Source organism: Spodoptera frugiperda, chromosome 6 (genome assembly GCF_023101765.2).
Source record: "Spodoptera frugiperda isolate SF20-4 chromosome 6, AGI-APGP_CSIRO_Sfru_2.0, whole genome shotgun sequence".
NCBI classification, from domain to species: Eukaryota; Metazoa; Arthropoda; class Insecta; order Lepidoptera; family Noctuidae; genus Spodoptera; species Spodoptera frugiperda.
The window spans coordinates 11,200,782-11,227,627 of NC_064217.1; the positions used below are offsets into that span (position 1 = coordinate 11,200,782).

At 37.3% G+C, this 26,846-nt stretch overlaps 1 protein-coding gene across 10 annotated transcripts in view; it reads right to left on the reverse strand.

The window, feature by feature from the left end:
- Positions 1-26,846, reverse strand: part of LOC118267466 (kinesin light chain) — a 62,025-nt gene that overhangs the window by 12,159 nt on the left and 23,020 nt on the right. For all 10 annotated transcript variants that reach the window (XM_050694240.1, XM_050694239.1, XM_050694243.1 and 7 more), the window contains 8 exons: positions 11,095-11,308; positions 5,830-6,032; positions 4,411-4,538; positions 3,793-4,021; positions 2,700-2,833; positions 2,048-2,172; positions 1,487-1,612; positions 951-1,029 (listed from right to left, as the gene is read on the reverse strand). In XM_050694240.1, the coding sequence (XP_050550197.1) occupies positions 951-1,029; positions 1,487-1,612; positions 2,048-2,172; positions 2,700-2,833; positions 3,793-4,021; positions 4,411-4,538; positions 5,830-6,032; positions 11,095-11,283 (1,213 nt within the window). In that variant the 5' untranslated portion in view covers positions 11,284-11,308. The remainder of the gene's footprint in view (positions 1-950; positions 1,030-1,486; positions 1,613-2,047; positions 2,173-2,699; positions 2,834-3,792; positions 4,022-4,410; positions 4,539-5,829; positions 6,033-11,094; positions 11,309-26,846) is intronic.

Sequence of the window (26,846 nt, forward strand, 5' to 3'; positions counted from 1 at the left end):
CTTTGTGCTTTGGTTTCATTATTATTTAGATAGCCTTTCACCAATTGCACCAAAAGAATGACAAAAATACAACAACCTTATTTTTTGCCATATATTTAATATCTGTACTTATTTGTAGGATGAGTGTCCAATCACTACATAGTATAAATAAATAAATAAAACAAAGTCGCTTTCTGCTGTCTGTCTGTATGCTTAGATCTTTAAAACTACGCAACGCATTTTGATGTGATTTTAATAGTGATTCTAAAGGAAGGTTTATATGCATGATAAGCCACGGGCTGTTGTTTTTTTGTCATTCTTTCGGCAAATAAAATATATTAGAATGGGAACCATTTCAACAGTTTCAATATTATGCTATAGGAATGTTGGAGTAGTATATTATCTTCTGCCAACTTTGTTAGTTTTATCTTAAAATTGTCATATACTATGTGCAGCTGTTTGTTATTTTTTATTAGGTTTTTTTAATGATGCTATATACTCTGAAATGGTAAAACAAAATATAAAGTCAATTTACAGGCAGGTCAATAGCAAGATAAAGTTATGTATCCAAATTAAACATAATATATTTATCTAATAAATAAAAATTAACTTTCAAAATAACCTTCATGCTAGAACTAAAAAAATATTAAAGGAACCATTCAAACATTGATACCATTATTCCACTGTGATGTTTAATATTTTAACACCTTAGATAAACTACAAGAAAGAAAGAAGAAATAAAAGAAATATTAGTACCATTTTGTTTAAACGTTTAGAAGTTCCTATTAAACAGTGGAATAATAGCTTATGTTCGAAGTAGTCTACTTGATACATGCCTAAGCAACGCCGTCTCTTATTGTTTTCAAACTTCAATAGACAAAGAGACGTGTTTGCTACATTAAATAAGTATCTTAATCACGGCTTAAGTTATGTGGTGTAAGATGTAATAGGTTTTATTTATTAAAACTCACCGTCGATAGTTCCGAATTCCCGCTCGTGTGCCCGGGTCAGCACCTGTTTGTATAACGTTTCTGCTTCCTTGTACTTGCCCTGAAATATAAAAATAAAATCAGTTAGTTGTATACCAACTACTATACTCTGAATGTAAGCAATCAATGTTTTTTAACACAATGAAATTTTGATTTTCAGAACCAGACTACAACAGCGGTCATGTGTGGAGTTTGTGATCTTGTTGGAGGCCAGGATTAAAGTAATCCCAATACAACACGACGAATACCACATGGTAAGTGTGACAAAATATATTTTGAACATTACGAAATGTAGTCTAGTACAGAATAAAATATATCAGACACAAAATCATAGTAATATTTTTAATTTTCGTGCCCGAAGGGGTCGCGTAAAGACTCGGCACTAACCGATTTTAATCTAAAATATTTGGATCGATCTTGATTATTGACAGAAAGTCAGAAATATTTGACCCTATTCCTAGAGTAGTATAGTTGATTTTTGTTTGAGATGCTATTGTTATTTAGTCGAGTTTGTTTACCTGTTTGAGATAGCAAGAGGCGAGATTGTTCTTGGTCTTGGCTACGTTGGGGTCGTCGGGTCCGAGTTTGCTCTCGTAGATCTCCAGCGCGCGCTGGTAGTACTGCTCCACCTCCTCGTATTTATTCTGCGGATAACGAGTGCATGGTTAGATAAAGGACACCTGCAAGGAATGCGAATGTACTGTCATTTTGTCCTAATTAATTGTGTGTTTACAATTCTTTTTAGGTGGTAGAAGAAAAGTTTTAGAGATATGGAGAGATTAACGGTAACCTACACTATAATAGGAAACTCATCGTGTTTCGCAAAGGTCTACGTACCCATACGCATACGGTTAAGCAAACGGCGACAATGACAAAGGAGCCTTGAAGAAATTTGGGTACAGGGGCGTGTATTTATTTGATTATTATTTGACCATTAGTGCAGAGTACAAGTTCGCAGTCAAGCTCGTTAGAAGAACAAAACTATAAATAAAGAAAGATTAATAACTTTCATAATCCCCATATTATTTTTAAGTAAAAACCTTCCTTAGTAGTGGTTATTAGGTTGTATGATATGGTACCTGGTTCTGACAGAGCAGTGCGAGGTTGTTGAGTTGCTTGGCCACGTCGGGGTGGTCCCTGCCCAGCACGGCCTCGCGGATACATAGCGCTCGCTTGCACAGCGGCTCTGCCTCGCGGTACTTGCCTGCAAACAACAAACAATGAAATACAAACATCTACGACGCTTGCCAATATATATAAGTTAGCCTAAGGTAGTTTGTATGTAACTGTTATTTTTATTGTGCAATATTGCTGTATTTATGTTGGTGACACTTAATAAATAAATATCTATCTGTAAGATAATAAACGATTCAAAAAATACTATTTTTAAGAGTCTATAACCCATGCATGGCCTTAAAAAGCTCACTACCAACAAGTCATTTTGGTCAAGGAACCGTAGTGGTTTGCGGGCGCTTTTAAAGCAAAACGGGCGCGCCACGAACACTTTACGGATGCACAATGAACGATCAGCCGCGACGTATTCACGACGCATTTTCTGCTTACTCGCCCCGCCCAGAACGGGCACGCCACGAATACGTTACGGATGCACAACGAACGATGAGCCGCGACGTATTCACGACACATTATTTGCGCGCCCGCCCCGCCCGGAACCGCTACATTTTTCCTTCGCCCTTTATTAAACTATTTAAAAATTATGTAACAGTTACTAACCTCGCTTGCCGTAGAGCACGGCGAGGTTGTTGAGCGTGGCTGCGACGGCGGGGTGGTTCTCTCCGAGCGTCTTCTCGCGGATGGACAGCGCATCGTTCAGCAGGTTGGCAGCCTCCTTGTACTTGTTCTGGTCTCTGGAGACGAAGGTAGGTATGAAATTAACATTCGCCTTTATAAAAACTACATCAAAAACAAAAGATTTTATTCAAGACTTAAATAAGTGATTAATTAGTTACTTCTGTTATCTTTACGAGATCTCTACGATTACTATCATTTCTTACTATTGTGCACAGATTCGTCACTTATGTCTAATGCATTGAAAATATTTTTTAATGAATATTGCCTTTAACATCAAACCCTCTTATCTGATATCTTATCTTATTGTCTACTTTCAATAACAGAAAGACTAAACAAATAAAAATAGAAATAAGATAGAAATGCACACATATTCCTCATTTCCTATTTTCAACTCTGAGTTCCTTGATACAGCAAGCTGCTTGTACAGCAAGCGATTGATAACTTGATATTTAATATTAGCCAATCACCATTTCTCCAATGAGTTTTGTGATCCCTGATTACTTCATCGACTATCGCAAGTTGAATAAACTGATAAGGTTATCGTTAAGGTACAGTCAACCCGTCGCTATACTTTCCGGCCTTCTTATTAAGTTCATTTTTTACTTGTAAACTTTTTCCAATACTCATACATAGCTTTTTATTAGCAAAATACGGTCAAGTATGGACACAGACTATTCTTTTCTTATATGAAATTGTTTGTTTAAACCATTTGCTGAAAGTAGCAATTACATGAATAGAAACAATTTACTATCATTAGTGAAATAAAATTATTGTTCTATCAATAGAACTTGAACTAGTTTATTTATGCCGATGAGTTTCCAACATAAATAAACTTGGTAAATATTCCGTCTCAAGTTCTAATGATAGTGTTAGTGTCATGTCAGTTAAAAAAAAAAAAAATATTATTATTATTCTGTCTATTTTTTAACGGAATTGGAAAATGATGATTGTATGGTATTATGATGGTACATCTTAGAATCTAAATTCCCAGCATTAATTACAGCCAAAACGTTACCTGTATACAAGAGCGAGTATATTGAGCATGGTGGCGACATCAGGGTGGTCATGTCCGGAGGTCTTCTCCAGGTCCTCGAGGGCCTGCTTGCAGAGCGGCACGGCGACCTCGTACCGGCCCTGCGACGCGTACTGGATCACCAGGTTGTGCAGCGTGCGCAGCCGCGCCGGGATCTCGTAGCCCGCGTTCACTTGTTGCGCGAAGTGCAGCGGAGGCGTCGGGGACATTGCTGCGATACAATATTTTGTTTAGTGTATTTGTGTTTTATACAGTATGTATGATATAGTTTAATTAACAGTTTATTCTTAGTGTAGATTTGTGTATTATTTAAAGTGATAATAAGGTAGGACTTATAAAACAAAAGGTGAAAAGTGGGCGTACATTGTACAGTGGCATTACGTGCCGTAATGTACAAATGCACTTCTGCCTACCCGTCCGAGGATAAAAGGCGTGACGTTAATGATAATGGCATGAAATACAAATCTGTCCAAAATATTAAATTCTTTTATGTTTTGTAATTAAAGTCTATAGAATAAATTATACAATTGTGTTTGTGAAACGCCTTGTTTATTTCCTAGTTTTGTATTAAGTTAGTATATTATTGCATTGTATACTTACATTTGTTATTCCTGTTGTCGTCGTGGTCATCATCGGGGAACAGGTCCACCATGGGATCGTCGCGCTTCTTCTCACTCTGCCCGCTGCGGTTCGTGTCCGACTCCTCCGTTATATCGCTGTCGTACTTGCTGGAAATTAATAACAACCTTTATGTGAAAAACCCCATCACGTTACTATTTAATCCTTGATGGAGTAGGCAGAGATTTACATTAGATACACAAAGAAACCAATATCGACTTTCACCAGTTGTGTTGAAAAGTAAATATTCAATAGGGTGTGCTTATACACAGATCACAATACAGAGATATCGTGCTAGTATTATACAATTTCAAAAATACAAAATATCAATTTATTATCGTGACCTAAGAATCGAACCGGAAACGAACTGCTGTTAAAAATACACAAATAATGTGATGTTGCCTCTAAGGTGGAAATCCCATTTTACTGTATTTTAGTTAAATCGTTTTTCAGTTCCTGTAAAATGTTAAATATAAAAACAATAGTATTATTTCAGTGACCGGACATTAACGGTTTCGACAACACCCCTTTTATAAATGAAACCAATTTTATGAGACCGCGAAATGACGTGGTTTCATATTTTTCACACACCAGCCTAAATGGGAAAACGGATTTTCAGTTTGGCGACCGGCCAACCCTAAATTGTTTTTACGATTCTTACACAGCATGAAAAGAATTTAATCGTAAATCCGTAATGCTTATTGTCAAAAGGTCAATGAACTGGCTGCTAAGAATGTTCTGTTTAGAACAATCAAAGAAAAATAATTTACCTCTTCCGTGTGCCTATAGTAATAATAAAACACAAATAACTCTTAAACAAATAACTGCTAGGTCTACCTGCAGAGAATCTATTCTCTAGAATAATGAGGAATTTAGATATGTATTGTAAGTTGGCCATTACTTCTAAAGATTGTATTGTTTATCTTACTAACTACACGATTTCGACAGGATTTCTACTGTTTTGTAATGAACTTTATTTATCATAATAGAAAACGCTTAACATCAAGTATTACACAGTTTAATAAGTGGTGGGAGTGGGAACGGAGAGATATATGGATGTTACCACACCAATCGAGCGATGGTCGATGGTAGAATGGATTGGTCGACGTCGATCGATAATTTCTATCACACCAATGAAGGATAGCCGATAGATACCATGGACCGATGGTGAAATGAATTGGTCGATGTCGGTCGATAGATTCCAGCCGGAATATAATAAATCTACCGACCGCTGCCATCGACCGGCAGTCGATCGATTGGTAAGGCGACCGGTATCCGTCGATCAATTAAACCTACCACACTAATCGATCAATATCGACCGATCTCGATCGATGGCATCGATGGACTATCGGTCGATAGGTGTGGTAACACCCTAAGAATTTTTATGAGAGGTATGCTCACCGCATAGAAGCCATGAAGTCGAGGTGTTTGTTCTCCTCCTCGAGCTGCGCCACGCGCTGCTCGGAGGCCTGCAGGTGCTGCTGCGCGGCCGCCAGCTCGTCTCGCAGCCACGCGTTCTCCTGGCACAGCCGCCGCACCTGCGTGCGGAGCTTCTGCTTCTCAGCCTCCACCGATTGTAAGTGGGAGGCTAGCGCCATCATCACCTGGAAGGGAATTGATTTGGTGAGAAAATTGGATTGCGAGATAAAATGCTGAAATGGACGAGGCAATGCAAATCAACAAAAACAGGTAAGTAATACTTTACATTCTGAAAGTGTAAATTGCGCGTTACGTTTTAGGTAAGATTTCTTTAAATAAATACTATACTGACTATACCAAGACCTTTCCATTCATTAATTTCTAATACCACCTCATGATGAGGGTTTCTATTTCCAATTTATTTCTCGTTGATGGTGAGAAAATTTTGCCTTTTATACAGTCTTTTCTATAACTTGATGGTGATAAAACAACCTTATTGTGCTGTACATTTCACAAATAAAACCACACATATTGCACACGCACAGCCAACATCAAATCACAAACACTTTCAACCCTTAGTAGGGGGTAAATCTGTACAAAGTTTCGCGCCCGTAAATCGCTTTCATTCCCTCAGACAAGCTTTATTTATACACATTTTTTGTAAAGAGTGAGTTTTTCATTAGTAGGGGGAGATGAGAGGTGAGCACGGAGGGGAGGTAATCCAGACGTAAATAAACTCTCGCTGATTAATGAGAGTCGTTAGTCCTACTGTCTCGTCGCTGTTGTCGACATTTTAAATTATGGCGGTTTCAAATTTAATGCGTGCAGGTAAGCCTATTAATTATTTGTAATGTTAATACGTATTTAGTTACTAATTGTGAAATGTTATTGCTACAAGTACTTTTTTGGGTTTCAGGTTTCAGTTATGTAAAAAACGCGTGACGATTTGGGCGAATGACGATGTGGACTAACCAAAGACATAGGCCATTAAGTTTATATAATTATCTAACAATCAAATGATGCAACAACATAATTAATTATACAAGTATACATAGGTACAGATGAACACAAAACAGACTGACGAGTGTCGCCACCCCAAGGCTGAACGTCGTCGCGTCATGTCTGCATCCCTTTGTGTGGAAAAACAAACATACATGTTCCCACGTCTATCAGGCCGTTTTGTCAAGTACGTGTGTCGACTTGTGGTACAAATACCAATAGGATAAACATTTGTAAATAGAATAATTGCTAATACTAGCCGAATAGTGAAACCTATGATACACATAATCTTAAAGAAATAGCTATCTGTTCGCAATGAACATAAACATTACTGAAAATCACATTGAAACTGAATACGGATTATTTCGCCCGTCAACGAAGATTGTGTTCCACACACAATAACCAAGTTAGACAACACATTATTTACTTATTTAGGGGGATTTTATTGAGGGGGACAAACTTTTTCTTTCATTACTACTCAAATATGTCAGGCATAAAATCCTTGGAATTGATCATGGCAGTTACAAAGTAGGTCAAAGTTATTAGGCAACTTTTTATCTTGGGGCGACTATCATAGCTAATCGGATATCGTCTTGACAACAAGAACACAAATACATATATTAAATGTATATCAATACAAAAGGCAGTAGATAAACCCGCTCAATTAAAATATTATTCAGGCATACCCAAAATACTCGTCCTGAGTGCTTTTTTACTTTATCTATGCGTGAATTTCTACACAATAAGACTAATCAATCAACATCGAATCGAATGTTCTAGAATTTTACATAACAAGCAATAATATGAAACCGCTGTCATCTCCAGACTTGTTCAACCCTCTCAACATACTCCAACGCAGAAATCTCAACGTCGTCAACCTCACAAGAGGGTGTCGCGTGCCTTTGTGGCTGAATGGAGTACCGCGCCGTGATTCACTCACGCAACTTAATTTTTACTCTGTGGCGTTTTATGAAAAATGTCAGACGTCAGGGAAAAATGGCGGGAACTGAGGCAATATGGCGTCGGTTTAAAGGTTAATGCAAGTTATTTATGGAATGCGTTTAATGAAATGATGTACTGTAGCGGATGAGGCGTGTAACTCCAATTTTTCTATACAATTGTATCTACCTAGCCCGTACAAAAGAAACCCGTATCTATAGAACGCAATTGGTTTGTTTGAAAGAGATCACTGATAGCGATAAAGCTGTCTATTGTGAAATACATTATGTATTTTCTATTCATCTTTATTTATTTGATGTTCAATAGTGAAGATGTTGTCTGGGAGATGAAAAGACTTATTTAAATAGTGCTATTGTAATTTAGGAACATAAGTACCTACATTACTAGACGACTTACTTACTTACATTACAGTACATACTAGTCTTTGTAATAAAAACGTTTTAACTATCCACTTAATTTAAAAGGTCTGCAATTTTATTCCAAAGCTTTTACATTTAGTTCAACAATTATTTAATCAAACTTTTTACGGATTACAATCAAAGGTAACACGAAATATTTGTAATTAAACTGCTTTTAAAACAAAGCTGACTGGATTTGGAATTCAATTAAGAGGCAATGAACTTTTACAACTGAATTAAGGAATGTTGAACTTTAATTTAAACTTAAAATGTTTTTACTTTTATTTATACATCAATGTTATTTATCTGCTTTTTAATATTGTACCTAATTTTTTTCTGAATTCAAGGTTTTCTTTCAAGGTTACAATTATTTATTTACAAAAAGGACTTATCATAAAGTGGTTACTTCTGTCAATAAGTAAAATGTAAAAGAAGATTAATTATAGTCATTTGGGGATCAATTTATTTTACACGTAAACCTCTATACTTAGAACAAAACATTTTTCAGACACGTATAAATAAAAATGATTCAAGCCACACAAACACAGTTTCCAACGTACAAAACACAAACTATTCCAATATTTTCCTTCAGTTCCCATTTCTGAAAAAGAACCGAAGCGATCTTTTACAAAAATCGGAATTGAAAACGTTAAAAGCAAAACTGTGAAAGCGCTCTTCGACATTTTGTTTCTAAACTTTCCTTTTACACGTTAGCAGCTCTAGTTTATATAGCAGAGCCCTCGAGGCGGGCTGGGTGTGACCTAAATGATGCTCTAACGGCGAGTCCTTAAAGGCATTCAGCGAATCTAGGCTACCCAGAGGCTGTTTGTTTTAAATCTCTCAGAACCTTTTCATTTATATGGATTTTTCAAAGCCCAGCCGTTCAATGACTAAACTCTTGACCTGTTTTCCATAACTTTTGAGATAAAAGCAAAACATTTTATCAAAAGAAAAAATGTTTTAAAAGTATGTTGTTTAAAATTCTTCAAAAGAAAACTTGCAAAGTTGTCTGGAAAACACATCTTTTGATGAAAATATTAAAGAATATTTTCTCATAGTTAGTTTGTTACTAAGCCGCTAGCGTTTGATCAATAGTTCTTCACGTCGAGCTTCGCGTGCAACCTTACCTACATGGCAGCGTGTCGCTTATCTAGATAAACGTTAGCAATTTTCACGGAGAACTAATTAGGGAGTTTCTTGAGTAAATTAATTACCGTACGTTGACATTAAAGATCGAAGTTCAGAATACAAATGTTACCTCTTCTGTACCCTTAGTATGAGTTTGCTTTACGTTTAAAGTAATCAAAATGAGAGCTCGTTCGGCCCTCTGTATCCTTAGTACAAGTTTGGTTTACTGTAAACGTAAAGCAAACGTTCGGCGTTCTGATTGGCCAGCTCGAATACACCAACAAATCAGAGAGCCGAACACGCTTTTATTTCGTTTTCGTTGGACGTATAGGAAACTCGTTCTAAGGCTACTAAGCTGTATATCACGTATTGAATAGTACGTACGTGTAACAGCATCCGTTGGACAGATGTAACATACCACAGACCGCAAGGACCTCACGCCGTGCTAAGACATGACATGTGTTTGGAATCTAAAGCCTGTACGATCACGTTTGTTTACACGTAGCATAGCACGCGTTTGAAGCAGGTTTTGACCACTATCTCACCTGATGTATTCATTTACAGACTGTATATAAGGCTATCGGGTCCTTAGTATAAGTTTCCTTTACGTTTAAAGTAACGAAACGAGCGTGGGTTCGGCGCTGATTCGATCCGGCGTATTAAGGGTACCGAAGTTATGTAATAATTTTGCTGATTTTCACCTTTAGCATTTTGGAAATTAAGTTGAAATTCCATTAAAGTATTTTTGTTAATTATGCTAGCATTACTTATTTGTTAAGCAGATATAGAGTGGATGGTATTTAAAATACTTTACTCGCAAACTGAGTACAAAGGAATTGAACAGGTATTGCCGCAATACAAACAACGGGAAACGCAATAAAAACGCAGCTTGTATTTGGTTACGGGTTAAGCAAATGAATTGCAAATATTGAGAGTTAACACGAAATCGCCAGTAGAGGTTAAAGATAAATAACATTACTGAAGTCGGTTAATCAATAAGTAAGAAACATGCTGTTTTAAGCAAAGGTGAATTATTTTATGATTTTTTTTTTATATATAAGCTGGTAACCGAGCAAACGTATCACTTGATGGTAAGCAATCGCCGCTGCCCATGGACACCCGAAACACCAGGTTTCCAGCCTTTTGGGGCCTCCGGTAACCTCACTTACACAACGAAATACAACGTAAGCGTTGTTTCACGTCAGTTTTCTGTCGACCGTGGTATCACTCCGGTGTAGCTGACCCATTCGTACCGAAGCACGGCACAACAAAACATTTTATTGGATTTACGTCATTCCCTTTAAAAGCACGAGCACTTCGAACATAAGATTACATTAAGTTTATCTAAAAGCCCTGCCAAATATAGGTAGATAAGTACTTCACCCTAGCGAAGATTTGGCCGAGATAAACAGTAAAGATTGGTTAAACGTGAAAGAGATTGCCACTTGGAGAAGTAGTGATATAGATAGATACAGCGTAGTAATGTGTTTAGGAAGCTGTTGATGTTTTTGGCCTTCAGATTACGTTACGATTGTGACGAAAATATTGATACGAGTATCACAATCGATTTATCAAAAGTATTAAAAGTGTCGACTAGGCAATGCTATTTATTTTTGTTTAGTATCGTACCTGATAGAACATTGATTTTCACCGTATTCTTCGATTTTCCTTATCATACGTCATCTCATCATAAATTCATTCACAGTAAATAAAACATAACCTCCTCCTTTTTTAATGTCGGTAAATAAAGTTAGAAACTAACCTGCGCTTCACCCAATCCGAGTTCGATGGCATCAATGCTCTTCCTCACGAGAGCCGCCTTCTCGTGCTCATGCTCTGTGTTGGCAGCCAGCCCGGCCAGCAGCTGTGCATGCTCAGCTCGCAGCGCCTCGAGCCCCGCGGCCACGGTGCGCGCACCGGCCACCATTTCCTCCTGCGTCATCGCCGTCATCCTGCCTAGGGATTCGATCTTCTTTCTGTGAACAAACAAAAAAAAAACAATTAGAAAATATATTCGGTAACCTTTAAACGTAGCATCTTTCCACATATTTTCTGTATAGTCGCGTGTCGCGTGATGTTACTATCGTCTGACGCTGATGACGGCGACGGTCAAAACGAAAATGTCTTTACAAACTTAAACCGTTTCCCTAGCTATCAAGTAATAATGTAATAATGGAGGGTAACGAATAAAAGTTTAGATTTTTCGAATCACCCTCACTCTCCCTACCCACTAGTTACCTACAAACGATGGAAATATTGAATTAAACAGATTGATCACGATCAGGTTGGCGCTACGCTATAACGAAACACATAAACTGGTATCATTTGCGTTTGTTTATGGCCGTTTGTTCTCAATTCAATAGAACCATGCCATTCATTATGCTCAGTTACTCGATACTTGATATCAACTTCTATGGGTTAATTCTGTTAAACAATGACATTGCATGTAATGATTATGGTAACGAAGACTAATGTCTCAATGAGATGGCTGATTCAATCAGAATGTGGCCATAATGACCTTATTCAATCTTGAGCGACATCGTGTAGTTTGCTGACAAGGAGATGCGATAGGGTTATGTTTGCCTTGCTTTGTTTACAAAAAAGAGTATCTCTAAACAAAATTAAACAATTATAATCCTATTCATTAGAGTCTTACTTTAATTAGTCTGAACGTGGTTGTTGTGATTCACATAGTACAAATCTAGAGTATGTCAGAAATCTAGAACCAAATTAACACTAGCTTTCGAACACGTTCATTTAGTCTGCCCTGGTATGATTGCATATTGCAGTTCCTGTATTACGAGGACTTCATGCACAACGGAACCAATCCAATCACAGCCCGGTGCGAACGACGCCATGTTAATTTACATGCAAACCGTTTCTCTTCACTCTATGACTTTTTAATACCAACCCAGTTCATATGTGACCTAAAAATCAATGTTCAATTTCCTATTGCGTATTTTCTGACAAGACAATAGGTACATGACGTAGGTAGGTAGCAGGGAGGGACATAAAACCAATATTTCAAAAGGGGATCTCCAAATCCTTTTTATATCAACCCTTTTTAATAAGGCAGGAGCGTGGGTTGGTGTTCGCGTTTTATAAAAATATACATTTCGTTTTTTGTTATCTAAATGGAACAGACGTTTTATATTGTTGAAGTAAACAGATTACTGTCTGCTACTTAAACCTGTCTTATGATATATTTTGATGAGATCGAAACGCGTCTATGAGATAATCCTCAATGTTTTGCTTGAGTAATCTCCGTTGAAGCCAATCATTGGCATGGAACAGGTTCGATAAATTTTGTTAGTAAATCATAATAAGGTATATGTTGGCCTTGGCAGGATTCGACGACAAGATTTTAGGTGTGTTTTCACAAATACTTAATACTACGATTTTAGCGTCTGTCGTATTTAACAAAACATGAGCTTAAATTAAAAGAGTTTCAGTGGTCCCAAGAACAGAATAACAGTAAATTAATTTCAGTAAAAGACTAGGTAACAATTTACTTGCCAAGTTTTATAATATGACCTCTACGGCTACCTCTTCTTTCGCTACACTTATCTAATTAAAGACCCCGCTGTGCATATTTATACTGGAGAACAAAGTCGACACCGTGTGGCTTGCGGCGACCTTTTATGACATTCTATTGATTTTGTACTAAAAATACTTTTATAACTTACATAACTAACAACTCTGTAGACTGGTTACTGTGTTATTAAAGCTATTTTAAATGTCTCAAAATATAGAAAGACAAATGATAGGGTCACGTGTCTAGGGGTCATAGATCTGAGTCTAGAATACGTATGACAATTATATTCTACTTACGGACTGTATATTTCTAATTTATAACCTAGAATTTATCATTCATTCGTTCGCTTTTATGAGCAAGGAAATTGGTGTTGAAAGCTGTTACAAATCTATTTAGACAGCCTTTTTGGGTTAATAAAGGTAAAGTTTGAAAACATCGATCGACGCAAGTAAGTTTATTGTTGCCTCAGTATGTCCTAGATAGCGCCACACATGTATTGTTTGCAACCCAGCTCAAACTAAGTTTGAAAACCTAATTTATGCGATATGAGCTTATAACGCTGGAAAGTTTGAAATTCGTCGCTATTTATAGTGACTCATTTCTAAGTTGGTAATATATGTGTAGTCATAATTAAACTATGTGAAATTAGAGTTATCTCTCTATGTTTAGAGTATAATAGAAGCATTAAACTTTCCAAAACGACTTATTAAAATACTTTAGCAATTTAGCCCTTCACTCAAACGTTAAATACTTTCGACAAACCACGAGGGCATCATAACCGGCGGTATCGCAACGGAAGAGTCACATTACCGCGCCCACTTTCGACACGGCTGCCAAACGCAATGGGCACGCAGACCTGGATGTGACGACAGAGGGGTAGGTCACACGGAACAATACGTGAGAAGCAGACCAACACAACAGGAACCAGGTTTCAGGGAATGAATGAGATTCGCTCGAACAACCGCCAAACAGTGACTCGTCCATCGACATCGATCGATACTCCCACATTGTAAAATGCATAATAAGAACATTTTCGATCGGATTACATAAAAAGTTATCGTTTCGCAGCTCCCAAGGGGAAAACGTATTAATTTTATTTATGAGCCCGCGAGTAAAACGGTATTGGTGCCTACTACTGATACAATTTCGCAGCTCATTGACGGTGTAATCCAACGAGCATTACAAGGGTAATCGAAAATACGTTTTTCTCACTACGTTACGTGAAGGAGATGAATTTACTTCAATTCACCAATCGTGGACTGAATAAAAATAAAATACTTCTACATTATTCATGTCATTCCTAGCACACATCTAGGGAGAAGCGTCAGTATTCGCTAATGTTACTTTTTCCTTAGATTGAAAATACTGAGCGACATTTGAAGGTCCCATTTCCGAGCAGCGGAGACGAGACGATTACGTCACGAAATATATTTTTAATAGAACACAAGTTGGAGCCAGACTTTTATCACCATTTACGTAGAATTTCTGTCAGGGAGCGGAGCACCCTATGTTTCTGTTCAGTATACAATGCTTGAGGATTTTAACGCGGGCACGTAGAGGTCGTAAAGTTGCCTTATTTCACACAAGGCGCCATTTTCAGCGACTTGAGAAAGAGGTTCAATATGCAATGTACGCTACGTCTACAGTTAATATACAGAGACACTATGGCTTAGTTGGAACTGCGCTCAATTTAGCCAGTATACCCTCAGTCCTGTCAATAGATGGATAGAAATTAGTTTTACAACAAGAGCAATCCTTTGATGCCAGAATCGATTTTCGATTTACGACTAAGACTAGACTAAGACTCTGTCTCTGTCTCGAGACTAACAGAACGCTTCGTAACAAAAAAATCTTGAACATTGTTCTCTCTTCTGAAACTTTGTTGAAACGAAACCCCAAAGAAGAAAGTTGTTCTTCAAAACAATACAGCCGGGGAAACAACGGTCATGAAAACTTGGATCCAGGTTACACTGAAACCTTATTAGTAGCCATTAAGTACGTACTTTTGGTTTCACAACGAGCAAAGGAGTGCCAGTGGAAATTTTAATCTCGTATACAAACGTTGGCTCAGATTTCTGTGGCCGCGTTAATTTTACGAATAAGCCTAAAACAAGATTAGCGCCTTAATTTAATAAAGAAAATTATTTCTTCAATTACATTTGGTATCTTATTATTTTAACTAAAAAATCATGGTTTACTCACGTAAATATATGGAGAAAAGCTCTACTGATTTCCGAGTAACCCACGATTTTTTAGTTAATTCAGTACAGTTACTACAATTTTTTTTATTATTTTCCATATTATGAACGCAGAAGTGTTTTTCCTTGTTATGTTTTCACGTGTGAATTCTTGAACAAATTAAATTTTGGTAAATTTCGGTTTTAATGGCATATCCTGAATGGTTGAAGTGTCAACAAAAATGGTGTGGTTGAGAGTGCTGCGAGTTTATAGAAGCTTTATTATACACATCTTTTAGAGTACATTACCATGTCTTTTTGCTACATAGACATCGTTTGTCCAAGTACGTAGTTCAGCAAAGTTCAGTCAACTGGATGTGTATGTGTAAGGCGATTAACTAAAAGCATATACTGCGTACCCTGCGCGGAAACGTAGTGTATTGGAAAATAGGGGACGGATTGACCGTCGGGACACTGGGAGTTATCCCTGGTGTCCTTTACAGCGGTCAATGTACCAGTCGATTGACTGAGACAACTAAAAGAACTAAAAAATGTATATGAAATTATGTTCTTTAAAGGTGTATGAGAATGGTTACATTTTTTTTTTTATTCTCCTTTATTTTATCTGTCTTGTCAACGTCAACATTATGCTGGATTTCATGAATGTTGAAAAACAGGTCTTGCTTACATTTAATGGGTTATTAATAGAAATTATTTTCAGAACACCAGACCCGGATAAATACCTAATCATATTTTTCTGTTCTTGCAAAGACCAATAACACTCTTAATATTTTAAGACCAATCAATAACCTAATACTTGATACAACACTAAACTGTAAACAATATCAGATTTCACTACAAGTCTAAACAACTATAAAAAACCACCAACTTAGGAAGCAACCTTCTAAGGAAGCAGATTAACCTTGTCCCAATACCTTCCAGTCAAGTTAACCACGATTACCTGTTTAGAATAATCAAAATACTAGCACAGCATAGCCACACATACTAGAGAGTCTATATTTGGTACGAAAATATTTATAGAACGGTCTGTGCTAATAATATTCGCATGCATAACTTCACGTTCTGTGAAGACTATGGTGTACGGACACGTATGGATAGGGTTCAAGTATCATAAGTGGGTTTCTGACTCATCCTGTGACGGATTTGGGGTTCCTGACCGGAGTTGTAGAACTATTTATATTTGCAGGACAGTTATATTTTTGTAGGACAATTTCATTTGAATTTTGCACGTTTATACTATACTTGAAGGACAATTATGTCGAGAGCTTATATCTCTAGACTGTTTAAGTGTGATGGATGTCTATAGTCATAACATAGACGATGAACTAACCTTTCAAACAACCTTTTAATCCAACCACTTCAATTGGAAAAGATCTCAAATAAAGATTAATGTTGTAATACAAATCGAACGCAATAGTGTACTCGATAAAAATCACATTTCATTATCAAAGTAAACATTACGTGAAGTAAATATTCGCTCAGAATATTAACAATCCATTTATTCGTATGTTAACATGGTTCATAGCCTTTACACGTGTTTATTTCAGTGTGAAATGGACCTGCAAAGTGTAACTTGTGCGTTTATCTCACATACGCTCCAATTTGTTAACGCGAGAAATGGGTCATACTGAAAAATTGCAACTGCAAAATGTAGAATTCTTTAATGAAAATGTCGTTTTTGTTACATTTCCATAAAGCCTCTTTTCATATTGTAAGTAAGTACTACTTTGGGCTCGCTGTCATTGCAGCGGTAAGTCCCCTCTTTGAGGAGTGGCTAGAGAGGCGCCACGGCGTCCTCACCTACCGCCTGACGCAGGTGCTTACCGGACATGGGAGTTTCGGTAGGTTCCTGTTCCTTATTGGGCGGGAGGAAACGCCCGGGTGTCATCACTGCGAGGACCGCCCGGAGGACACTGTAGAACATACAGTGGCGGTGTGCCCTGCGTGGGCTGAGCACCGCCAAGTCCTCAGGGATGTGGTCGGCGACGGCGACCTCTCGCGCCCGGCACTGGTTCAAGCCATGGTGCGGAGCGAGAGGGACTGGGATGCCGTCTCCTCCTTCTGTGAAGCAGTCATGCTAGCTAAGGAGGAGGCGGGGCGCGTGAGAGAACAAACCTCCTCACGCCCAAGCCGTCGCGAGAGACACTCTGGGCGTCGGGGATCGCGGGACGATCTCCGGCCACCGTAGGTGCGGGCCTGCGGACGGCGAGCAAGGGTAGCTCATCGCCCGAACAGAACCAGACCGTGCGTGCGGCGCGTCGCGTGCGGCGCGTCGCGTTCCGCGCGCGCCTCAATGAGCCATCAGACCACCACAGATGGGGCCCAGTAGGGCTGATGCCTGATCCGGAGCTGCGGACTACCTAGCGGGTTTACCGGGGCTCCGGCTCGAAAAGCAGGAGAAGGAACGGGGTGGTTTTTAGTCAGTAAGAGTCTGACACTCCCTCTCGCCTCGCCCAAGGCGGGAGAAGTGATTGGATGATTTTCCGCCCTCATAAAAAAAAAGAAAAAAGTAAGTACTACTTTTCTCTCTATCTCCCTAATAAACATTTAGCTAATAGCGACATCTATTACCATCTTTAAAATTAAACACGTTCACGATCTTTCAAAATACAAATATCAAATCAAAATCCTGACGTAAGGAACCTCAGAGAGTTTTAGCCAAGAACAGAGCTTACATCATACCCTCATCATTTCAATTCCAGTCAGTTTTCCATTAACCGTACTTTGGGAACGACGTCTGCTTTAAAGCTGCCAACAAATTGGCTTAAGGCCGTCACGTCTTATGACAAGTAGGTCATAAACAAGGAGAGCTTGTAAATTATCAACAAAAAATAAAAAGGTGGGTAATTAATGTACTTTTTAATCCAGACTTTTGCTAACAAAAATAAAACATTTTGAGTTATATTAACAAAACCGTCAAAATAACAAATTGGTCTCTTTATTTACTTTTCATTTCATTTCAGTAGCAATTCTATTTCTACAACGTTTATTTTACTGTTCACATAATATTATTTTAGCTGAAACCGTCTGACGCAAAATTGAAATTAGACTCAAATGAAATTAGTTTCTAACTTAGAAAATATTAATATTTCGTAGAACGCAGATATTTCAATTCTTGAAAACGACTAGTATGCTAGCAATGATTTACTAGCAGCAAAAAGTTAACAAAATTCCGAGACAAAAGCAGCGGCGCGGAAAACAATGCGACTGCAACGAAAGCACTGAAATGCATTAATAAATCCAAGCAGTCTGAGTCAACAACACCTTGCTTACAGCCTCCTAATATTGTGTACACTGGAAAAATACGACACTACAGAAATTGGATTTCAGAATTTCGCTGTTACATTTGCACCGGTAGTAGATTTGTACTTTAATAAAAATTCCAAAGCAAACTATGCAGAGGATTTAAAGACAGAGCAACGGTCTAAAGAATGCTCCAACACGAACTAATAATAAATTACTTACTGCTCGTCTCATCAAGACTAAACAAAATCCTCCTATTAATTTTCACTAGTCTCCACTAGGCTTAACCCCAATCACCTTTCGTTCGAAGCCGGGTCGTGAACTGTCGGGCACGAAACTGTGATCACTTGAGCGAAAAAATAAACAAAGGATGTTGTCTTTTACACCCGTCCTAAACAAGGGGTCGAAAAATATTAGGGCATGTGCGCAATTTACGGGAAACAAAAGAGTAAGACTTGAAACAAAGCAAGTATTAACATTGTAGTAGATTATAGAGAATATATCAATGATAGGACATACAATATAATTATACACTCACAGGCACATTTAACCGCCCACCTTGATTTTCTTGATTTTCTCATACACCACTTAAATCTGGGAAAGTTAGATATTTTATTTAATTAACATCAATAAAAGGTCAACGCATTTCATATCGTTACTGATACACTAAAACATAGAGACTGTATCAATAGTTTATCATGTTACGCTTGTTGACTGAGCCCACAGGGGTCGCGCTGGTTGTTTGTCCACAACTGCTACCCACGCCGTATCAATTTCATTCCACGTACGAGTATCCATATAAAAATCATATCAACGTTGTCAATGCGATACGAATACAGAGCTATAAAAACTTTTATGCAAAAGGGAGAGAATAGAGGACCAAAATATTCGGAAAAAATACAGCTACTGGAAATGAATATGGAAATAGAAACTGGTCAGAGTTGGAAAGGACATGTCAACGTTGAAGAGAATAGTAACAATGGCGCAATGCGGAAAAACTATAAACCAAACGCAAACGGGTACATAGTGTGCAACGCGGAAACGCAGGTAGGGCTTCGGAAACACGCGGATACGAGCTTTCCGATCTCCAACGAGCGATTAGATACATCCGATTTAAAGGAAAACTGGGGAACGATACGGCTGCTGTTGCTGGAAAAATATTGCAGAGAAATAAAATGGGATTATACGATGTCAAGTAAAGAAATTGTGGATTTTTTACCCAACCACCGTAATAACGAAAGAGATTTCATTGTGTAAAGTATGTGTACTCCAATTATTTCAACAAAATTGAGTATGTCACCGAAAATAGTTGGAAGATGTTTAAAGATCCAGCAAAACATGACAGAAGTGATCAAAGCTAAAGACCAAAAAGCCTAAACTTATTTTCACATGTCCACAAATGACTTCCCATTCATAACACTAAGTATGTTTACGTTTTAACATATTTTATCACCATGTTGTTATACAACAGTATCTAAGTTGTCTAACCTTGATAGATGTGCCATGTTGACCGGTTGCGTAAACACACGTCATTTGTTGAACACATGGTTGTAAATTGAACATGGAAACAACTTATATGAATACTACAATATGTAGTGACCATTGAATGTCAAGGTGACCATATAGACCATAGGTACCTATCATACCAAAGAAAGTTATGTCCAAAAAGTACTAAATCGTTCAAATCTTATAATTTATTATCTTGAACTAGATTTAGTTTCTAATTCAAATTCCACTTCATATCTTTGACATCCAATAAGAAATACTTGGCCGTCTGAAAATTCCTAAGTATGAACTTATCATTTCATAACTTCGCATTTCGGTGGCATCACCGTCAAACTTTATCTTTCTACCCTCCGTTTATTGATTCAGTCTGGCAGTTCGTATAACGTGGCTGTGTTAGAACGTGTCTAGAAATGCTAAATTATTACTGCGTATTAGATTGCTAGCGTGACACCAGCTTCGTTATATTCTAACAAGTATTCAGCATTCAGCTCAGATCTTATTCCCCGGGATAATTTTACTTTCTTCACCAACACTTTTATTTTATAGGTCTAATCTTAGATGTTGTGACATTTGAATTTATTTTGGGGGAATCTGATTTATTTATATTCTCGTTTCAAGCGATAAAAGGTTTTCTAAATGTTTCTCGGTCTTTATTTGTAGAGAACAACACCTAGGATTACGTGGTTAGTTAATCAAGATAGATAAATAAACGTTTGTGGGGCATAAGAGTAATGGAGAAATAAATAATAATAAATCAGCACGTGAACTAGATGTTGATAAATCCAATAACCGCAGGCATGTGTGCATTGAGGAAGGCCGTATGACATTCGATAAACATGGTCAAATATAACTACATACAAGGAAATGTTCATTTAGCGAGGTAATTTTATACCTATTTCAGAAACGACTAGATGATTCATGAACCTACCAAGTACATTTTTTATGGTAAGCAAAACAATAACCATGGGAAGCACTACTTAGCACGCCAAGGTTATTGTAAAGAACTTGGTAATGTAAGAGAAACGTGTCGGGGCTTAGGAGCACTGAGATATCAAGAGGAGGGTGCATTTGTAATTATGAAGTACTTTCAACTTTCACAAATTGATCCCTCAGGCGGAAAGGGTGGAGATACAAAGGTAAAACACAATAATAATTAACATTACAATTACAAACAGCCCGCAGACTTGTTTGCCAAACATGGCCGCTAACATTGTGTTCAGTAAAAATATTGATTTGGAACACAATGGTGGTATAAATACCAAGGAGTCATGAACTTTTGGAAGTTTACAAACCGATGATTGTAAATTACCACATTGCTGACGGTCGAGTGAAATACGAATGTAAATGAAGTCGTTAGTCGTGGTATTCATTAAGAGGGTGTGTACATATCAACCCTTTGTGTAATAACACCTGAATTTAACCAGACATACAAACACGAGACGATTGAATCAACAAAATAACATACCACGTGTAAGCCACAATAAATAAGTCCAACTCTCATTGGATTCCAGACCTTTGGGCGGGGAGGGAAGGGGGTAACCTTGCCAAATTCATATTACCCCTCCAGAGGGCCGGGCGAAGGCAACGTGGGGCGCATAAAATGCCCGTCGCCATGACAACCAAGGGCGACAACCCTCCGCCTGCGAGCCACGCAATGTTTGTACGGAAAATTAGGAAATTCTGAAAGACATGAGCTAGGTTAAGTGGGTCTCCGGGGTGATTTAGATACTTCTGGTGTTGTTGATTATGTTTTGTCAGATATTTCCGGGGAAGGTGGGCAGGGGAGCCACAATTGGAAAACGGAATTTGCTAAATATTAGGGCATTTTCACGGTTTTTAATGCGCTTTAACAGTGGTTAACGTTATAGACAAACCTTAACATAAGTAGCAAATGAAACCAAAGCACTTGAACAACATGAGTGAACAAGTACAATCTACTCCTCTATCATAAATATTAGATAACGCTATTAATAGATTAGAGACCAATACAAATTGGACCATGAATCATTTATTTAATTAAGGAAATGAAATCAATTAATTAATTGACCTATAATGGGAGTATTTAAGGACGCGTTCTCAAATCTGACGAAAATAGGCTATTTTTCAGTACATATTACGACCAAAAGAAACTTAACTGAACATAACTAACAATTACAATAGATAGATCACTTCTTTATCTCCAAAATATTGATTTGTAATGTGAAAAAAAGTTATATTTTATTATTGCAAACACGATTTTTCTTTACCTCTTCACACAAAATTGACAAAAAAGGGTTGAGTTTAGGAACATTTTACTGCTACTACACGCATAATTCTGAATCTCAAAAAAATATCCCGGGGAAGCAGACATAATCAAAAATTATACTGTGGAAAAAAATTACGAAAATATTTCAAATTGTCTCGGAAATAAATAAAAGTTCCCGTTTAATTTTTTCTCCTATTTTGCTGTCAGACGTCATCTTTAAAGCGTAGCAATAAGGGTTATTTTATTTGTTTACTATTTAGATTTATTGGATAGAAAATGTCAAATGAAATTTCAGTCTGCGCTCAAGCGCTGTCGTGGGTGGACGCTGCGTCGCCTGTTACAAAAAATGGCCTTGAAAAAGATCGCTGTACGAGTACAAAATATTTGATATTATACTTCACAAACCAATCTTGATATTTTTACCGACTTCACAAAAAGGAGGAGGTACTATGTTCGGCTGTTTGTATGTTTTTTTACACATTCTGTACGAGCAACACTTTACTGAATATAGAATGTTTCGTTATATTATTTTGAACATGAGGTTAAATCAAAATCCAAGATGGCGCCGACAAGATTTGCCAACTTTCCATCATGGGTGTCATTTTCATGGTTTTTGGGGTCGCTTATAGCGAATATGGAGTCAAAATCAAAATCCAAGATGGCGCCGACAACTTTCCACCATGGGTGTCATTTTCATGGTTTTTGGGGTCGCTTATAGCGAATATGGAGTCAAAATCAAAATCCAAGATGGCGCCGACAAGATTTGCCAACTTTCCATCATGGGTGTCATTTTCATGGTTTTTGGGGTCGCTTATAGCGAATATGGAGTCAAAATCAAAATCCAAGATGGCGCCGACAAGATTTGCCAACTTTCCACCATGGGTGTCATTTTCATGGTTTTTGGGGTCGCTTATAGCGAATATGGAGTCAAAATCAAAATCCAAGATGGCGCCGACAAGATTTGCCAACTTTCCATCATGGGTGTCATTTTCATGGTTTTTGGGGTCGCTTATAGCGAATATGGAGTCAAAATCAAAATCCAAGATGGCGCCGACAAGATTTGCCAACTTTCCATCATGGGTGTCATTTTCATGGTTTTTGGGGTCGCTTATAGCGAATATGGAGTCAAAATCAAAATCCAAGATGGCGCCGACAAGATTTGCCAACTTTCCATCATGGGTGTCATTTTCATGGTTTTTGGGGTCGCTTATAGCGAATATGGAGTCAAAATCAAAATCCAAGATGGCGCCGACAAGATTTGCCAACTTTCCATCATGGGTGTCATTTTCATGGTTTTTGGGGTCGCTTATAGCGAATATGGAGTCAAAATCAAAATCCAAGATGGCGCCGACAAGATTTGCCAACTTTCCAACATGGGTGTCATTTTCATGGTTTTTGGGGTCGCTTATAGCGAATATGGAGTCAAAATCAAAATCCAAGATGGCGCCGACTAGATTTGCCAACTTTCCATCATGGGTGTCATTTTCGTGGTTTTTGGGGTCGCTTATAGCGAATATGGAGTCAAAATCAAAATCCAAGATGGCGCCGACAAGATTTGCCAACTTTCCATCATGGGTGTCATTTTCATGGTTTTTGGGGTCGCTTATAACGAATATAAAGTGAAAATCTAAGTTCAAGATGGCGCCGACATAAATATATAAATGACCATGCCAGATCCTGCCCCACTTAATTTCATCAATGTACAAAAAATGTAAATTAATCAAAATTATGCAATGAAAATAAGACCCTTGGTTACTTAATTATTATTCTGATAAACTTGCGGATAAAAATTAGGAAATAAAAAGAATTTTAAAAACCCAAGGCCTATTTCCTGTATTTATCGCGACCCTCTGCGTTTCTTAGTACGCTTGCACAAGGAACAAAACGAGTAATTCAATAAAAAAAAAGATTTATTAATGTAATGTGTACGAATTTTAATATGAATTTGGTTTTAATACATACTGCTAGTTAATTTTTTTTATAATATATATTACATATAATGAATGCATATTATAATTATGATTTCGTGTTTGATCGTTAGTGATTAGATGTAACGAAACCTCATTGGCGTGCGTGTGTCATTATGTCCAAAAAGTCATTATTTGACATTCGCTCTGTCTGTTCTGTTTACATTGTTGTTTCGTTATGATTATGAATTAAAGTAGGATTACTAAAGGTGATATTGGTGATGAGTGATGACATTCCTTCCTTTCATAGCTAAACACCCTATGATAGCATTGTAATTTAATTATTTCTACCATTATAACTGCAATTAACCTAACCTAAATGTAATATTTTGTACTTAGATTCATATAGAAACCGCAAGATCTAAAGGCTTTTAATCATGTTTTTAGTTATCACTAATAGAGCAGCAATAGAATGCTACATTTGGCATGTCTGTACACTATATTTTTTTGGTGGGACAAAGCTCTATAGAGATTCTGGCATTGTCATTTTTCGACATGAGTGTCATTGTTGTGGTTTTTGGGGTCGCTAATATCGAATACGGAGTGAATCATTCGATTTTATAAAAATTGTCTTCTTCCGGAATTAATTGACCCAAGACAGGCAAGAAATATGAATTTACGGGCTCATTCCTCGCATATTCAAACAAATATCGTGAAAATAAAGAATTGATGTTTAATTTATTTTATGTATTTTCTTTGTTTGTTCCACCCAGGTCTTGTCACGTTCGTTACCATAATTGTTTTTTTTTTAACTTGGCGACCCCGAAAACAATTGATATAAAACCATAATAAAATATACAATGTGATAGGGGTGAGACTTCTAACCCGTTAAGGCTGAGTTCTACATCTAATTTTATCGACAAAAGTCGGGGGTCGAAGGGGTCGAATCCCTCCCCTTAAAATTATGGCAATTTTAATATTTTTTTTACTTTTTTTGATATCAAAGGTTGTATGCGTCGTAGAAACAAAAAAAAACGACAAACGGTAGCTAATAACCTTGGCTAACTAATTCATTACTTTTTTCATATGTTTGATAATGTTTTGGTGAGAAAAAAAATCATTTGTGAATTATTTTTACCGAAAAAATCACTATTTTTTAATATTTTCGATTAGGGGTTCAACCCCCATATTTTTTTTTGTCGATAAAATTATATGTAGTACTCAGCCTTAACGGGTTAGAAGTCCCACCCCTATCACATTGTAGATCAAAAAAACTTAAAAACATGTTTTTGTGATGAACCGAACAAAATAATTTTAATATTAATACTAACAGTAGGCGGAAAATTTAGTATTGTTATGAGAATAATTAGTATAAAAGATATGGCGAAAAAGTGCTCATCACGCTAAATATCTTTTCTTGAAAGTATATTCAAATCTCTTCAGGTTCGGCTGGGCTGGAGTCCATGTCAGGGATTCTACATCCTCGATTTTCGTATGGCGCTAAAATGTGCTCATCACGCTGAACAACTTTTCTTAAGATAGTATATTCATATAAAATGCTCATCACGCTAAATATCTTTTGTTGAAAGTATATTCAAATCTCTTCAGGTTCGGCTGGGCTGGAGTCCATGTCAGGGATTCTACATCCTCGATTTTCGTATGGCGCTAAAATGTGCTCATCACGCTGAACAACTTTTCTTAAGATAGTATATTCATATCTCTTCAGGTTCATCTGGGCTGTTAAGTGTCCACGTCAGGGATTCCTGACCCTTGATTAATTTCTACGAGGTATTAATTTGCCACCGGTCCTTGATAAGTCTACAAAGTTTGAACGAAATCGGTCCGTTTAAAATGGGTAAAAATCGAGTTGGAAGAGGTCGGTTATATGGAAACATACAAACAAACACACATACATACATCCTTTACATATGAAACTAAATAAAAGCATGTAAAAAGTTAGTTTTGCGTTGGCACCATTTGATTTTTGATTTCGAACGCTTACTTTCCGAAAACTATGAAAATGACACCAATCGAATAATCCGAGCCCAAATTCGGCACTGAACGGAATTGAACAACAGATAACACAAAACATTTGAGTCTACGCACGCACTAAACAAAATAAAAATATTAAAAAAGAAAGTAAGAAAATATTCAAACTTTCAAAGTATCAAGTTCATTTTGTCATAATTTCCGCAGCTATCCGTGCGTATGTGTGTATTGTCGAGAGTCGTGTCAATGTAGTGATGCGATTCGATACCTGTCAATTATGAGAACGCGTCCTTAAATACGCCAGTGTTGATTTAAGTTCAGCAAACATTTGACGGTGAGTGGAATGCAAACGACTAAATTAATTTCATTATAGATTGCTCGCGTGGTGGAAATGGATGCACATTACGTTACATTGACTGGGCTGAGTATCGTGTACTGTTGAATGAATACAGTGGTACAACCAACTGCATAATATGAAAGTGGCTACTATAGGCACAATATTTTGTAGATATTACTAAGAACCAACCAGCTACCTGAATGGTATACTCATTTCCCAGATGCATAGTAAATTTGGTGACTAACAGCTAAATAATTTAATGCTATTCAAGATCCTACAAGACTACAAGAGAAAAATATACTAAGTTTCATCGTAAGTGGGTACCGATGTCCAATTTTTCCAGCGTGCTACTCATAACACGAGTTTCCAAAAAGGAAAGGCATATTTTAATAAATGTTAATAACTGTCTACCAACAACAGCAACAAAATACGACAGAAATACTTACTTATTTACACTTAAAAGTTGTTCATTTCAGAACCAGCAATTAAAACTTTATTGACTCCGCTAAAGCGGAACTCCCGCAACAAATTTTATCATTTACGGTAGAGTTATA